This window comes from Populus nigra, chromosome 10, assembly GCF_951802175.1.
Source record: "Populus nigra chromosome 10, ddPopNigr1.1, whole genome shotgun sequence".
Classification (NCBI taxonomy): Eukaryota; Viridiplantae; Streptophyta; class Magnoliopsida; order Malpighiales; family Salicaceae; genus Populus; species Populus nigra.
The window spans coordinates 11,331,859-11,347,870 of record NC_084861.1 but is presented as its reverse complement, the minus strand read 5'-3'; the positions used below and the strand labels follow the sequence as shown (position 1 = coordinate 11,347,870).

General features: G+C 32.8%; 2 protein-coding genes across 2 annotated transcripts; both read right to left on the bottom strand.

The window, feature by feature from the left end:
• Positions 1 to 3,504: 3,504 nt before the first annotated feature.
• On the bottom strand, positions 3,505 to 5,755 carry LOC133704923 (extensin-like). Its single transcript, XM_062129987.1, has 3 exons — positions 5,461 to 5,755; positions 4,004 to 5,005; positions 3,505 to 3,874 (listed from the first exon to the last, which is right to left on the bottom strand). Exons 1-3 carry the CDS (start codon positions 5,540 to 5,542, stop codon positions 3,843 to 3,845), a joined length of 1,116 nt encoding a protein of 371 aa, XP_061985971.1. The 5' UTR covers positions 5,543 to 5,755; the 3' UTR covers positions 3,505 to 3,842.
• Positions 5,756 to 11,439: 5,684 nt separating this feature from the next.
• Positions 11,440 to 13,712, bottom strand: LOC133705138 (zinc transporter 1-like). Its single transcript, XM_062130249.1, has 3 exons — positions 12,676 to 13,712; positions 12,432 to 12,581; positions 11,440 to 11,994 (listed from the first exon to the last, which is right to left on the bottom strand). Exons 1-3 carry the CDS (start codon positions 13,300 to 13,302, stop codon positions 11,689 to 11,691), a joined length of 1,083 nt encoding a protein of 360 aa, XP_061986233.1. The 5' UTR covers positions 13,303 to 13,712; the 3' UTR covers positions 11,440 to 11,688.
• Positions 13,713 to 16,012: the final 2,300 nt, after the last annotated feature.

The window sequence follows — 16,012 nt, the reverse complement described above, 5'->3', positions numbered from 1 at the left end:
ACAATGATTCTTCCCCACTTTCTTTCTTTCTTTTTTTCTTTTTCTTCTTTTTTTTAGTTTTTTTTTTCAATTTTTTTTTCAAAATTACTTTTGTTTTTTCAACTTTCCTAATTTTTCTTTTTTTTTTCATTTATGTTTTCTTTTGTTTTTTCCAAAATTATTTTTGTTGATTTTATTTTTTAAATATTGAGCTGGTTAAAATTTTTGCTTTGTATTTTTTTTCTTGAAAATACTGTGGATTGTTGCGATGTTTTTCCATATAGTTTTTCTATTTTATTTCTTTATTTTTCAAAATTATATTTTTTGTTTTTTTTTAATATGAAGCAGATTGAGAATTTAGTTTTGTAATTTTTTTCTTTAAAACATTGTTTATTGCTACAGTGTTTCTCCGCATGGTTTTTTTTATGGTTTTCTCTGAAATTATCTTTTTTTTAATTTTATTTTTTAATATTAAGCTGGTTAAAAATTACAGTTACAATATGTGAGGAAAGCACTTTAACTTTCTTCGGAAATTACTGTTGGTTGCTACAGTGTTTTTTCTTACACCATACTCTAAATGGTGTAGGGGAATCACTGTTCCCCTACACACATTTCACTGTGGATTACAACAGTAATCCACAGTGATTCTTCCCCACTTTTTTTTTTTAACCTTTCCCTTTTTTTTTTCAAATTTTTTTTAAAAAATTACTTTTGTTTTTTCAACTTTCCTAATTTTTCTTTTTTTTCATTTATTTTTTCTTTTGTTTTTTTCAAAATTATTTTTGTTGATTTTACTTTTTAAATATTGATCTGGTTAAAATTTTTGCTTTGTAATTTTTTTCTTAAAAATACTGTGGATTGCTGCAATGTTTTTCCACATAGTTTTTCTATTTTATTTCTTTATTTTTCAAAAATATATTTTTTGTTTTTTTTAATATGAAGCTGATTGAGAATTTAGTTTTGTAATTTTTTTCTTTAAAAAATTGTTTATTGCTACAGTGTTTCTCCGCATGGTTTTTTTAATGGTTTTCTCTAAAATTATCTTTATTTTATTTTATTTTTTAATATTGAGCTGGTTAAAAATTACAGTTACAATATGTGAGGAAAGCACTTTAACTTTCCTCGAAAATTACTGTTGGTTGCTACAGTGTTTTTTCCCACATGGTTTTTTTCTGTTTTCGTTATGTTTTTTCCTAAAATTATTTTTGTCAATTTTATTTTTTAAATATTAAGCTGGTTAAGAATTGTAATTACAAGTAAATACAAGTTTTTCCTCAAAAAACACTATGGATTGCTACAATTTTTCTTCACATAGTTTTTTTTCCAGTTTCTTTTATGTTTTCTTTTTTTGTAATATTTTTTTCCAAAATCATTTTCGTCGATTTTATTTTTTAAAATATTGAGTTGAGTAAAATTTAACTTTGTAATAAAGCTTAATCATGTGGGGAAAGTATTATAGCTTTGCTCATAAAACATTGAGGATTGCTACAGTGTCTCTCCGCATAGTTTTTTTTGTTATAATTTTTTTCAAATTATCTTTTTCAGTTTTATTTTTTTAATATTGAGTTATTTTGAATTACAATTACAAGTCATTACAAATAAGGCTAAATCATGTGGGGAAGCACTGTAGCTTTCATCACAAAAACACTGTGAATTGCTACAGTGTTTCCAACATGATTTTTCCCCCTTTTTTTGGTGTTTGTTTTTTTTTCCTGAAATTATCTATGTTGATTTTTTTTTAATATTGAGCCGATTAAAAATTTAGCTTTGTTATTTTTTTTCTTTAAAACACTGTGAATTGTTGCAGTGTTTTTCCATGTGATTTTTTTATGATTTTTTCCAAAATTATCTTTGTCGATTTTTTTTTAATATTGAGTTGGTTAAGAATTATAATTACAATAAAGCTAAATCATATAAGGAAAGCGTCGTAATTTTTCTCACAAAACACTATGGATTGCTACAATATTTCTCTAAATAGTTTTTTAGTTTATTTTATTGGAAGAAACGCTATAGTTTTCCTCACAAAACATTGTCAATTACTGCAACATTTTTTCTCATGGGTTTTTTACCTTCCAAAATTATCTTTGTTGTTTTTTTTTAATATTAAGTTGGTAGAGAATTTAGCTTTGTATTTTTTTTTTGCTTTTTATTAACTGAAAAGCTAAATCATGTGGCGAAAGCACTGTATCTTTCATCACAAAACACTGTAGATTGCTACAAATTATTTTGTTTAGCCTCTAAGTTTTTTATCACCAACACAACTTTTTTTTCCATCATGAAATATTTACTCCATCATATCTTTAATTTCTATTACGTATCTAGCGCTGGTTCACAATTATAATACTATTAAATACATTTATTTTATAAACCCGCGGCAGCATGCGGGCAAGTCATCTCGCATAAACTATTAAAGCCGGTCACGTAAAGCGAGACAGCCAGCAACTTACGCAACACGGCAATAGTGCGTTCTGACCAGGAGCACTCTCCGATGTCGTTTCGCTTCTGTTCTTGTCCACGAGGTAATCGTTAATTAATGGGTGTCCACGCAGTTTAATTAACCGGAAACTAATCTTGACAAGTCTTTAATCATTAATTTCAAAACAGGGATTCTAATTAAAAAGAAAAAAACTATAGCCAGGAGAAAAAAAACTGAAACTTCATTAATACTTCTCCGCTGAAAAAACTAAAAAAAATTAGTTTTTCAACTTTTCAATTTTTATAATGAATTTGAAGAACACATCTTAGACACTCTTTACCTTTTTATAGAAGTTTCCACTCCTTTTCAACAACAAAAAAAAATTGTTTAATTTGAGTAGCTAAACATAGATTATGAATTTGCTTGGTTAATTTTAACATCCCGAATTAAATTTTTTTTTAAACTTAACCATATTTTATATAAATCTAACTAGATTGTTGGATTTTATCTCAATAAACTTTTAAATTGATCCATAATAAAACTTTGACTAAGTGTAAGTATTTGTTTAGAAGCGTAATAATCTATTTTTTATGTAATTTTTAGAAGTATTTTATTTATTTAAAAATATATTAAAATATTTTTTTTTGAATTTTTTAACACGAACACTTCAAAATAATTCAATGACACGAAAAAAAATTAATTTAATATTATTTTTAAACTAAATATATTTTTAAAATACACTTTAAAACAATTTCAACTAAAAAAACATTAATTTAATATTTTTTAAACTAAATATATTTTTAAAATACACTTTAAAATAATTTCAACTATTTAATATTTTTAAGATTAAATATATTTTTAAAACAATTTCAACCGGAAACAATTACTAAATCCGTGGGTTATGAGTAGATTCACGGGACCTGTCCTTGTTTAATAATCAGAGTCCATCGTCAAGGAAGGAATTATGATCACATGAATAAATAAATATGACTATATAAATAGTTAAAATACATGTAAATTGGCTTGAAAACACACACATCAAATTCAAAAAAAATATGGCTGTGCAAAGATGCTATGTTGCATACGTGTGCGATCACATGAAGAAAATATGCAAATGGAATGACTGCACGTCCTCTTTATATGTTTATTCGAGCTCACACGGGAGCAATAGAGGGAGGTCCCTTGTACAAAAAGAAGAACTTCATGACGAGGATGAGATAACCTAAAAAGAAATAGAAATCCAAGCCTAATCTACCTGGGACCCACCTAAGTAGCACTACTTACAAAATTCATGCCTTGACAGATTGTAAAGTGACCCTATAAATTTATTTAGAAATGAACCATCAGAGAGAGAGAGAGAGAGAGAGAGATTGGCCTCTGCTGTCTCGGAGACTGGTTTGCTATCTGTTCACTGTTGTCCCCGGAAGCTCGAATAGCCTTCATCTCATCACGCGTACATAAATTGACAGCCATCATAGCCTGCGAGGATATAAAAAAGAAGACTAATTACAATGAAAAGACAAATAATAATAATAATAATGAAAGGTCCGATGTCGTGATAAGCAGCACAAATTAGAAGTATATTGATGTGTGATTTAAGGGAATTACTAGGATCAACGGTGACTAGCATGGCAGTGCCTCCAAAGGAACAAGTGCCACCAGCAACTTTGGTCCTCTGCCAGTAACTATTGAAGGCATAGGAAGCATGTGCAAACAATGTGTTGGGCTCAAAGCATGCCCCGCTCGGTTGAATCGAGTCACAATCTGCCCCAGACCCACAAGCGTAGTTCATTGCTTCTTGAATGATTGGATCGGGCACCGAAGGCTTGGCAACACACCATAAGGCTGTGTACGGGCTTGTTCTTGGAGATGGTGGCCCTGTCGGAGGTGGATACACAACAGGTGGTTGAAAAACCCGCGGGCTTGGAACAAATCCAGTTGGAGATGGAACAAAAATGGGCGGGCTAGGGATATAGCTTGGTGGGCTAGGCTCGTAATAGGGGGGACCAGGTTCAGCTTCTGGTGGGCTTGGAACATAGATGGTCGGGCTAGGCACTGATTCCGGCGTGCCTGGGATGGTACCTGGCGGACTTGGGACGACAACTTCTGGTGTTCCCGGAATGTTGACGGGTGGGCCAGGCACAACTTCTGGCGTGCTTGGAGTGACACCAGGTGGACTAGGTACTATTTCGGGTGGATTGGGAATCGGGGTAAATTCGGGCGGGCTTGGTACCACACCAGTTGGGCTTGGAGGTGGGTTTAGGGTGGGAAGAACCGGTGGTAGATAAGAGAAGGGTGGTGGAGATGAAGATGGCACGTATCCTGCTGGAGTTGGAATTGTCGTGGAAGGGGGTTGTGGGGTGTTTGGAGGATAAATGCAGAATGGAGGGGCATTATCGGGCAATGAAACTGGTCCTAATGAATCATAAGGTGGCAAGGTAAATGGTGAGCTCACATAGGGACCAGCATTCGATGAATCCATCGTTTCCTTTTTCAGTAGTAATGAAGCCAAGTCAAAGTGCTCTGTCACTTTTAATTTCTTTGCATGTCTGTTTACCGAGCTTCTTGCATGCACTGGACCTTTAAATAAGCGCACTGATCTTCTTGCATCTGCTCAAAGGTTATAAAAATAGAGCTGTGATCACCTATCAGTATCCATATCCAATTGCTTCTTATATGCATAGAGATGGTGACTACTGAATCTCGGCTATGCTATGGACCCTATGCGATCTATTCACTGTATGAAATGGAAAATGACTTGGGATATTCAGCAGAAAAAGATAGAAATAAATTCCAGCACTCGTAATGCTATATAGTTCTATTCTTTCCATCCTTCTTGATCATGGATATGTATCATATATTAGGTAGTTATCAAAACTTGATAGCAGAGCCCACAGCAGTAGCAATTCCAATTTCACAATCTACATGCTATATAAGATGGTAAATTAGCTATTAACTTGAAACAAAACGGAGTACTAATCTGTAACTCGAAACAAATTGATGCAGGCCAGAGAGTGATGTAACTAATTATGGGTGCAAGGACTTGAGTGAGTGAGCGAGCTTACTGCAAAGAGTGAATGAGGTAGCTGCAATCGTCAAATAGAGCAGTAGAATGCAAACTCTCTTGCAACCTTTGCTTATTTCCATTCCTTTCGAGCAAACGAAAGCTTCCAAGGTGAAATTAAGCTCTTATGCTCAGACTCCACGCCCTTCGAAGAATACGAGATAACACCAGCCATTTGCTTATATATACAATGTCAGAGGGTCACGGCACCCTTGGACGGTCCTAGAATGGCTCAAAGTAAGGCCGTGAGGGACAGGTGGATGCGTTGGCCATAAAGATTGATTCTTTAGCAGCTTCACTTTGCTATACAGCCTGCTTTGCTTAGAGTGGTGTATGTGAAGAAATGCTAAAGAAGTTTAAAAGCTGTGATAGAAGGTATATTTTATAGGGAGTTGTTCCCTGGATGTGCTCACTGATAATCTATCTCTTCATTTTTTATGGGGTGCCTATGTATCATGGCATATATGCTTGCTTGACATTGAAAAAAATGAAAGTGTTGATTTTTGCCTGCCTTTTGTCTTGCTTGCTTTCTACTCAAAGCTCTCTCATGCTCGAGGCAGAGGCACCCTTTTGTCCCTTGAACGATTTCGAATCATTGGTGGCGTAATTGGGCTCTAGGATTGATAAAACAGTACCTCCAATTCCATGCAAATTTATTTCTGATCGTGGTTTTTTATCATGAAAAAAAAAAAACAGTGTATCTTTGAAAGATGCAATGCATTTTCGTTGTGAACTATATGGATCATGATCAGTATGGACTGTCATGCAATGCAAGTGATATCTTCGACAATTTTATTTGCATTCGAAATTAAAGAACTCGCAATTGCGTGGCTTGTATGTTTGTGCTGGTTTCTTAATTTCCCACTAATCATGTCAAAAGTATGTCATTTTTGAATTATGTCAATTCGAATCACACTAAATCAGTAATATTTTTAATATTAAAATCTAAATTTTAATATTTTTAACCTAAAAAATAAAAAAAAATATTGCATCAACTTTCAAAACCTCATTCTCAATCATAAAATATATTTTAATTGATCTAAAAACTCAAAATTAAAATAAAATTTTCAAATTTAGTTTATTTTTTTTTCACATCATGAAATGACACAACTATATATATTGTGCTCCTCTCTTATTAAAAATAAACCCATCAACACCGCATGACGGAGAGTATAATTGATTGCCAAGATGTTCTAATTCAAGACTTTTCTTTTTTTTCTGTTCTCTTTTATCTTCCATCTCAAAAACATCATGCATTAAAATATAAAAAAATAAAATTTTATAATTAAAAAGTAAACTTGGACTAGAGTGTAAAAAGACATGTCTCTTGAACAATAAAAATAAAAATAAAAATATTTTTTTTTCTTTTCTTTTTTATGTTAAAAAATGAAAATAATAATATTTTTTTATGTTAATTTTGGTCCATGTTCTTTGAGTTTTTTTTTAAACTAAACCCTACAATTGTATTTTGAAATAGCAATGTTTAATTTAATTCATAAACAATTAATCTTTTTTATATGGCGCATGTGAGAGCATGCTAATCAAAACAAACTTTAAAATATAAAAGTGAATGGACATAACTTGTGAAGATTAAAGAACAAATAAATAAAGTTTAACAATAAAAGTGCAAAAACAAAAATAATAATTCAAGAAAAAAAAGGAAAAAAAAAAGACCATACATATTGAGGTTAACAGGCAAATGTTTCTTCATGAACAGTAAACACACGTTATTTTTCTATTCTCTTTTTTTTTAATGTTTATAGATTTTATATTTTCATGAGTAAAAAAAATTAAAAAACCAATTAAACTGAAAAAAATAATAAAAAAAACCGAACCATAAAAAAAAGACTAAACCGATTAGAATATTTTAAAAAATATTCTGTTTGGTTTCGGTTTTATAAGTTTAAAACTGAAAAATCAAACTGAACCAAACCACACCGGTTTCGGTTTTATTTTTTGTATTTTATAAAATTTCAGTTTGATTGTTTTTATAAGGAAAAACCAAATCGAACCGAAAATGATCACCCCTATTTTCAGGTATTTTTTATCTTTTAAAACCATTTAGATGGCAATGGTAGGAACATACTTCTAATTATATGTTTTAATTGCATTTTTTTAAAAGATAAATTTTTATTGTTGCATTTTTTCATCTTCCTAAAAAGAAATTTCTCATCGTTTAAAATCTAAAAATATTAAGAAATAAATAAAATTTATAATAACATCAAATCACACGTAAATTATGAAAAAATTGAATTAAGTTTTTTAGAACAATATATTCTTGGGGACTATAATTGTTGGTATCAAAACATCAAAAGATATACATTGATAAATCAACATATCAAAAGAGTTATATTTATAAAGATTATTTTTAAATAATGATGTTAATTATTAAAAATACATCCTAGACATTAAATTAATACAACCTACATTTGGTTTTCATATTAAAATCGCGATGCAATGAATCATATTCTTTTTCTGAATTTTATACTTTTAATTTTTCTTCTTATTGGACCATATCTATAGAGAACTGGTATCATACCTGCAAATATGCTTGGATATCTTACCTTGTAGTAGCGCCACACACCAATTGGTGTAATCTTTAATATTTTATTTTAAGTTTTATAAGTAAATTACTAAATCATTTACCTTGTAGTAGTGCTGAGGATATTGAATATTTAGTGTTATGATCACTGATTGTGTCCGTGAAATAGCTAGCAGGAGTGTTACACGTGGCTGTAATCAGCAGTATAAGCTTGGCAGTATAACTTGTCCGTGAAATAGTTAAGTAGTTGGCAGTTAAGTAGTTGGCAGTTCGTAGGCGGTTAAGCAGGAGGTTGTTATAGTTAGTGATTAGATGAGTCAGGGAGTGTTATTTATAGTGGCAAGGGTAAAAGGTCAGTCGAGCCAGGGGTTGATGACCATGTTATGATTGGTGTGCTGAAGAAGCAAATTTTAAATGCTTCTGATGATGTTGCAAAAATTGTTGAGCATGTTTTTTTTTTTTTGTACTTGAATATCTTGAAAATTTAAAAAAATTTAATGGGTAAAAAGAATTTTTTTTTATTTTTAGATGAAAAAGATTGTATTTAAAGAGTCGTCACCTAGTATTGTGAACACTAAAAACCCTAATTATTCAATAGAAATTTTATAGTACGGGATGACTTACGTAAAAAAAAGAAAGATATTATTACCTTAAACATCTTACCTGAAATAGGCTACACTATTGATTTTATCTTAAATTACTAAGAGTTTGTTGGATTATGCTACTGATGGTCTTCTTATAATATTCTGACTCTGACACCAATGAATATTTGGATGCCAATACTTTCAATTCTAGTATTGGTAAATATTACGTAACACAAAAAAAAACATAGTATTCCTGACTCTAGCACCAATGAATAAACCAGTAAAATTTAAATTTAAAACAAAGCATGAATATTTTTAATTTTTTTATATATAAAAAAAACAAGTATGTATCGTTTATTAAATTCACATTTCACAGTAAATCCCTATTTGAAGTTAGCAAGGTGGTTCTAACTTCTAAGGGCCCCTGGGGACTTTGTTGTGGCGTGGTTTAAGAAACCAATTGTTCAGCAATTTCTTTTGAACGAGATTTCCTCAAGGGCAGACATACTAATGCACAAGCTAAACATTCCTTTTCCTACTTCCGCACCTGAAATTAGATCATCGACCCCTCCCAAATCACTCATTTCAGCAAATGCTGTGTAATTATCTATGACATTGGAGATCCTTTCCAGCTGATGTACTTGCATATATGAAACGAATTGCGAGTGACTATGAACTGAGATATGGCCTTAGATCCTCGGTTTTGCTATCTAGGTCTGTCAAGTTACTTCGCAACTGATAGCTTGGATTATTATCCTAAGCCAAAAAATTAATTGAGAATTAGCACATTCTAGTTCTCCTTGCTGTTGTGGCCATTTGATTGTTGGATATCTTTAGCACTTTATTTATGAAATAAACACACAGTTTTGCTGTACAGTTCTTGTATTGCATATAATGAAGCTTCATGTACTTGTCAGTTACTATTGGAAAAATGCTATCCATCCCTTTCCACTAACAGATGATCAGACGAGCAGGGCACTCCTTGTAAGGTTCTAACATTACGAATAATGATTCTTTTGGGGCCAATATATAGTATTTGCATATTTCACAACAAAATAGGTATACAATGCTGACGTTAAAAGCCATCGAGTTCAACGGGATTCCCACTTAGTTAGACAGCAAGAACTGCATTTGTTCTCGATAACAAGTGACTAGAACTTGTATGGTGACAGAATCTATATATGCCGGTGTCGGTTATATAATCATATCACAATTGCGACAGTGACGAAGTTGTGGTTATGTTTTTGTAAAGTTGGTAATGGATTGAGACGTTGAAGATGGACAGTTGTACTGGATTAGTGCAGAGATATTATGATAACCGGCAAAACAAGTTTCAGCTGTAGGACTAGTAATGGAGCCTAAGAGTGGGTGGAGTGATTTGGGGCCAGCCATCTCCTTTCCAACCTTTTGGTATCTTCAGGTCTTGTTTTCATCTAAGACGGGTCGTTTTCCGAATGTGTTGACTAATTAGGTTTAGTGGAGATCTCGTATTTATTTTGAAGACCAATTGATCGTGGGTTATGTGGGTTTTTTAGAAATCATGCCATCCCGCTCGAGTCCTCTACCGAGTCATGCATCATGCCCGACCCAAACACATGTTGTTTTCACTCGTGCTTTGGATCTCGGGTTCATCCCATGGCTCATTAGTCGACTTGGGCTTTGCCTTGTGTTTTGTATCCTGGGACGGGTGTTTTAGATATAAATCCCAGACCCAGAGACAACTTTCCAAATCTAGAAAAAAGTTGAGGGAAATTTGATTCTGCCGAAGAAATGGTAAGAGCTCACTAGTTATTGCAAGCCGACATATTCCTAGACTGTGCATACACGAGTTTCCGTATGAACAAGAGTTGCAAGTTGCAACAACAATTGGCAATCGAAGATAGAACTTAGTATCACGTTCAATTTGCCAAATAAACAGCAAACAGAAGAGATTTCCATGGAAAATGAGGTCGAGGGTAAGGGACAAATCTCAAGTTCTTTCAGCCTTCTGTAATATTTTTTTTGTGAGTTGAGGACAGGAAAGGGCATAATATTTTTTTTTTATTCCCTCTCATCTAATTTAGTTGGAATCGAGACGATTAGATTTGGACATTCATTAAATCATCAATCGGTCCAAAGAAATTTTGGCCTTATTTCCTGCCGTACAATTTGTTTGCTTCCTCTTTGTAGTTTGTACGCCTCCAGTCCGCGATGGAGTTTTTTTCATGAAAGATAACTTTGTTAACTTTTTATTTTTATCGGTTAATGTTAACTTAGATGTATCTTAATATAATATTATTTTGAAAAAAAATACTATTTTCAATTAAAAAATTAAAAAATAATTAAAATTGACATGATTAATTCTCACTCAAGTTTAATAGAATCATGAAATAATTGTTAAATCAACCCACGCAAATTTAAAATTAATAATTTAACAAATTGACCCACCTAATCATTTTAAATTTAATAATTTTAAGAATTAATTCAACTAATCAGGTTTTAAATTTGTTCCTTAATAATTATAAATTTAAGTTTTTTTAAAATCACTAAAAATTTACATGGTTGTTAATTTTAGGGTCTATAAAATTAATTGAGGTATACATAAATTAACGCAAGCATTTATATTAAAAAAATATATATATGTTTACAAGTCAAAATGTTCTTTGGTGAATTTCTTACCGAAATGAAAATTGATCGGGGGATTAATTGTATGATTGGATTTTCTAAACAGAACCACTTTTTTTGAGCGGTTACAAATAAAAGCCTGTTTTTTTTTTTTTTGGTTTTAAAAGTAATTAATTTTAATATACCAAGGCACGTCGTCATTTTGCTAAGTACCTTTGGTTGTTACTCAAATGAAAGAACAATGACTGCAAATATGAAACCAGTGGATAATTGATTTTTTCCACATCTAAATATATATATATATCATAAAACTAACACTGTTAACCAGTCTCTCAACAGCCATGAACATGGATGGAGAGAAAATACTTGACCAAAAATGAAAGTTAAGGGTCTGGTGCAATCAAAATTGAACTAGATGGGCACATATTTTTAAAACTTGAAGGACCATGAATCCATTTTCCCCGGAAAAAAGGCTTGTGCTTGTATGGTTCTGAAAATCTCAAGCCCATCTGACCATGAAAGCCATGCAACCAGCCCCTAGAAGAAGGGAAACATTTGCTCCTAGTTGAATCCTGAAATTGCCTTGCATCCTTGGACTCATGAAATCTGATGCTAATAGGTCAACGAGTGCCATGTATATCAAAATCCCAGCTGAGGCTGCATTGAAGATGCCCTCGACTGTCAGAGCAGTCGGACTCCTCTCATCGTAAATGTTAGAAATTCCAATTCCAATGGCAATTCCCAGTGGGGTTGTCAGGGAGAAAAGCGTTGCCATTATTGCCATAGACGCAGACTTGAACTGTGCCTATTAATACCAACAGGAATTCATCGGAGTTGAAAGGAGGAAAAACGACAGTATAACAAAAAACAATCTTTGCCCAGTGATAACATTGATTCATGTTTAATTAACAAATAAAAATTGTTTTTCTTATATAATCCTTTCTTCTTAAAATATTAATCAAATGCTCAAAAGCTACTTAATTTACCACGCAATCATTTTTATGTTGAAACTATCAAGTGAGGCATTTGTATGCATGGCAAACCTATCACATTGACGAACCAAGATCACACAAGAGTTGACCATATATAGGAGATTAATGTAGTAGAACAGTGAAAAGACAAAGATGTTGTCATTATGTCGACATCTCCAACCCTTGTAATCTGCATAAAATTCTACTGGCTGGCAGAAGGCAATAATTGCAAAACATGAAAAAATCATCCTAGGTCGTGTGCGATATTTACCTGAGTGATGCAGCCACCAAGTCCCAGGCCTTCAAAAAACTGGTGGAAAGACAAGGCTGCCATGAGAGGCTTTATTGTTTCCGGACTCCCAGAAGCACCCAGAGATATTCCAATTATTATTGAATGAACTACAATCCCCAACTCCAATACCTGGAATAACATCCATCCAAGCATAAAACATAGGTTATGTGTTAGTTCACCATCAAAAAATTGCCAAAAAATTAGATTATGAGAAAAATCTTACTTGTGAAATAACTCTTCGACGAACCATTTCAGACAGAGCCAAATCTTCATTTAGGGAGGCAGAACCATGGGCATGGCCATGTGTAGCATGTGTATGAACATGTACATGACCTTCATGCTCTTGACCAGCTGTCTCTTCATCCGTAGTATCTACCGGTTTGTTCTTGTTAAAATGCATCCTCTTATAAAACCCTGTCGCAAATGAATCCACCATTAGCGTCCCTATTGCAGACATCATGGCAACAAAACCCGTGAATGGAAAGCGCCCCCATAGATCTTGGTTAAGACATGGTGATGTTAAGCTTTCAAATGCGTCCGGTAGTATGTGAATGAATCCGGTTGCTAGGATAACACCAGCAGCAAATGCCTTGATCATGAAGAAAATATCATTTTCAGGCCTAAAGGCTTTTATTTTCTTTCCTAACAAAGGGAGGCTAACACCAATAGCGCCAGCAACTAGAATTGAGAGTATTGAACCTAGTTTAAACTTCAGTGCTTCGCCTTTACTATGCTCTAAATCTCCAACCTCACATGTACACTCACAGGTGACTATAGTAGGGTAATAAAGAAGAATCAAGAGAGAAGACGCTTTAAAAATGTTCAAAAAGCAAGCTTGAAGATGAGCCATGGCGTGTCGGAGAGGACTGGGAGAGAGGGAAGAGAATTAACAGAGATTTTAGGTTTGTGGGTTGTAGAGAAATGATCAAGTGATTTTGGTCTTGTATATCAGGAAAGAACAGAAAGGAGTGTAATATAATGGCTGTTGAAAACACTGGATGGCTAATAGCAAGAGAATATTATACAGTCAAAGACATAACACAAAAGTGAATACGCAGGAAAGGGGAAACCAATCCATGAAAAGAACTGAGATGAGATTTGAAAGTATAGAGTGATCGTGTGGGTATAGCGGCATCCCTTTGGGTATATATTGTGTGCGAGCGTTTAAGAACATAAAGCTTGTTGTTGTACAAGATGCCAAGATGGTACGTAAATCTATATACGTTTTTTAGATACTGGAAAAAAGAAGAAGGGTGGTTTCAGGTCTGAAATGATTGCTTACATGTTCTGTGAATGAAGTGATACAAATACTAGGAGAGGCGTTGGAAGTCATGTAGAGGCATTATCGGCAGAGGAGACCAAACGAAGAGCATAATCAATTTTAGGTTTGAAAGTAGGCATGTTGGACATATAGTGAGGGAATAAAGTAAAAATCTAAAAATGTGGGGAAAATGTTGTCATCCATTCACCTAGATCAAGAAAACTTGCTTGGACTGCAATGGTAGAACTTCCTTTGACATAATTTTCCACTGAAATATTATGTCCTCTTTCCCTAGCTATTTCTTTGTAAGTCAGACCACTTTCTTTAACATCCTGTTTAGTGCCTCCTGACTGGGCTTTCCGAGGACACAGCCATCTTGTTTAGTTGTCTAGTTAATCAATAAAGTAATCGAATAGGTAATCAGTTTCGTGCATTTTAATGGCAGAATTGTTTTGTAAGAATTATTCTTGAAAGCTGCTTAAACGTCACAGATGAAGGGAATAAAAAAAATATATTATGCCCTTTCCTGTCCTCAACTCACAAAAATTCTCTCTCAAGTCTAAATCCCTATCGAGGAGAAGAATTATTTCATCTCAGGTGCGTTTGTTGCTAAGAACAACGACGTGCATTCGCTTAATGCATGCATCATGAACTCTTTGCCCCCTAGATGATGAAACAAGTTTTTTGCCGTATATTTTTATTTAAAAATACTGGACTAAAAAAAATTTACAAATATAAAATTTTTAAAAAATAAACATGTTTCAGTAAATACATGCTGGGTATAACACTAGTTAGTCCCAACATATTAGGCTTGACAGCGTGACATAACTTGGTCATGCTAGATCTAACATTAATCAGACCAAAAAATAATTGAGCTTGACAGTGTGTCAACCCCAGGAATGCTCATGAAAATAATTATACTTCCTTAGCATATCCAAGAAAATAACTATCCTCTCTTGAGTCTAACCTAGAGAAAGAACTTAGTCTCCATTGATTTAATTATATTTGATGTCTTGGATTTTAATCACCCTACACCTTTTAGATATATAAATTTTTTCTAAGAATACACTATATTTTCATCAAACATTAATATAGATATTTATTTAAGTATCAGAGAATCCTTATCTTCACCAACAAATATCTTTTGCATTTACTAGTTTTGCAGATACTTCCAGAACTAGGCATGGATAATTCCAGATTTGATCATGTCTACAGGCTTTCTCCATCTTTTTTTGTAACCTGTACGCATGTAGAAGGACTGCAATTGTTTTGATTTTTCATTTTTTTTACTCGACCTTGAATCGTAGCATCGGAATATCAAAATAAATAATGTTAAATACGTCAACTAATCTACAATGAAACCCCAGGAATGGTGTCTTTGATTCATAGGTTTATCCAATAAACCTAAGAGCAGCACTGTATAACTTATTTTTTCCTAGTTGAATGGTTATAGGCAGGGGTAAAGCAAGAAAAAAAAATAAAGAGGACCAAGGGAGGGGCATTTCCTTGCCGTATGTTACTTTTATTAAATATTTACAAGGGAGGGGTATTTTCTTACAGGGACCGGGACCTCTGCTAGCCTTTCCTTTCTCCGTCTCTGGTTATAGCTCTGTACAATTATTATTTCAAATAAAATCTAAAAAACATTCAATTATTTCCATCCTTTAGAAAAACAGTACCATTTAATTTTAATTACATCTCCAGGGTCTTAATATCCATAGAACTTCAAGTTCTTGATGTTGTTTTCCTCCTGGTGTGAATGAGGAACAATGTAAACTTTAATAGCAAAAGCTTAGTGGATGATAAATACCATTATAATTGTCATGTAAGTATAAAGAGTTAGCTTGTTACTTGCTTGTTTGGACTCATAAAATATACTTTTCGGATGATGAGATTTTCTTAAATAAAAAAAAAATTGTTAGTGAAAAGAAACATCATTTTTATATTGAATTTCTTATTTTAAAATTTAATGGGAATATTTAAAATAATTTGTATAAGATCAATATAGCAAACATGTTCTTAAATCATCTAAAAAACAATTTTAATTAATGCACAAGCTGGTTCAAAAATAATTTTTTATATCGTGTAAGAAAACAATTGTTACTACGTGATCATTTCATTTGAATACATGCTTTGCCTACGTAGACTTAAACACAAAGGTATATTATATAGTGACAAAAAGATGTCTCGAGATTATGGTTAGTGGAGAGATTGACAGGTATAACTGTTGTAAAGTGGGCCATACATGATTAACAATACGTGGATCCCACATTCTATACAAGGTGAAAAGGTCCAAGCA

Bases quoted from the DNA above. Each gene is read 5' to 3' on its own strand.
- LOC133704923 (XM_062129987.1), bottom strand. From the start codon at position 5,542: ATGGAAATAAGCAAAGGTTGCAAGAGAGTTTGCATTCTACTGCTCTAT. The intron at 5,006-5,460 runs GTAAGCTCGCTC...ACCTTTGAGCAG, and splicing joins TACCTCATTCACTCTTTGCA to ATGCAAGAAGATCAGTGCGC. The intron at 3,875-4,003 runs GTAATTCCCTTA...ATATCCTCGCAG, and splicing joins GCTAGTCACCGTTGATCCTA to GCTATGATGGCTGTCAATTT.
- LOC133705138 (XM_062130249.1), bottom strand. From the start codon at position 13,302: ATGGCTCATCTTCAAGCTTGCTTTTTGAACATTTTTAAAGCGTCTTCT. The intron at 12,582-12,675 runs GTAAGATTTTTC...ATGTTATTCCAG, and splicing joins GTCGAAGAGTTATTTCACAA to GTATTGGAGTTGGGGATTGT. The intron at 11,995-12,431 runs GTAAATATCGCA...TGGTATTAATAG, and splicing joins TTGGTGGCTGCATCACTCAG to GCACAGTTCAAGTCTGCGTC.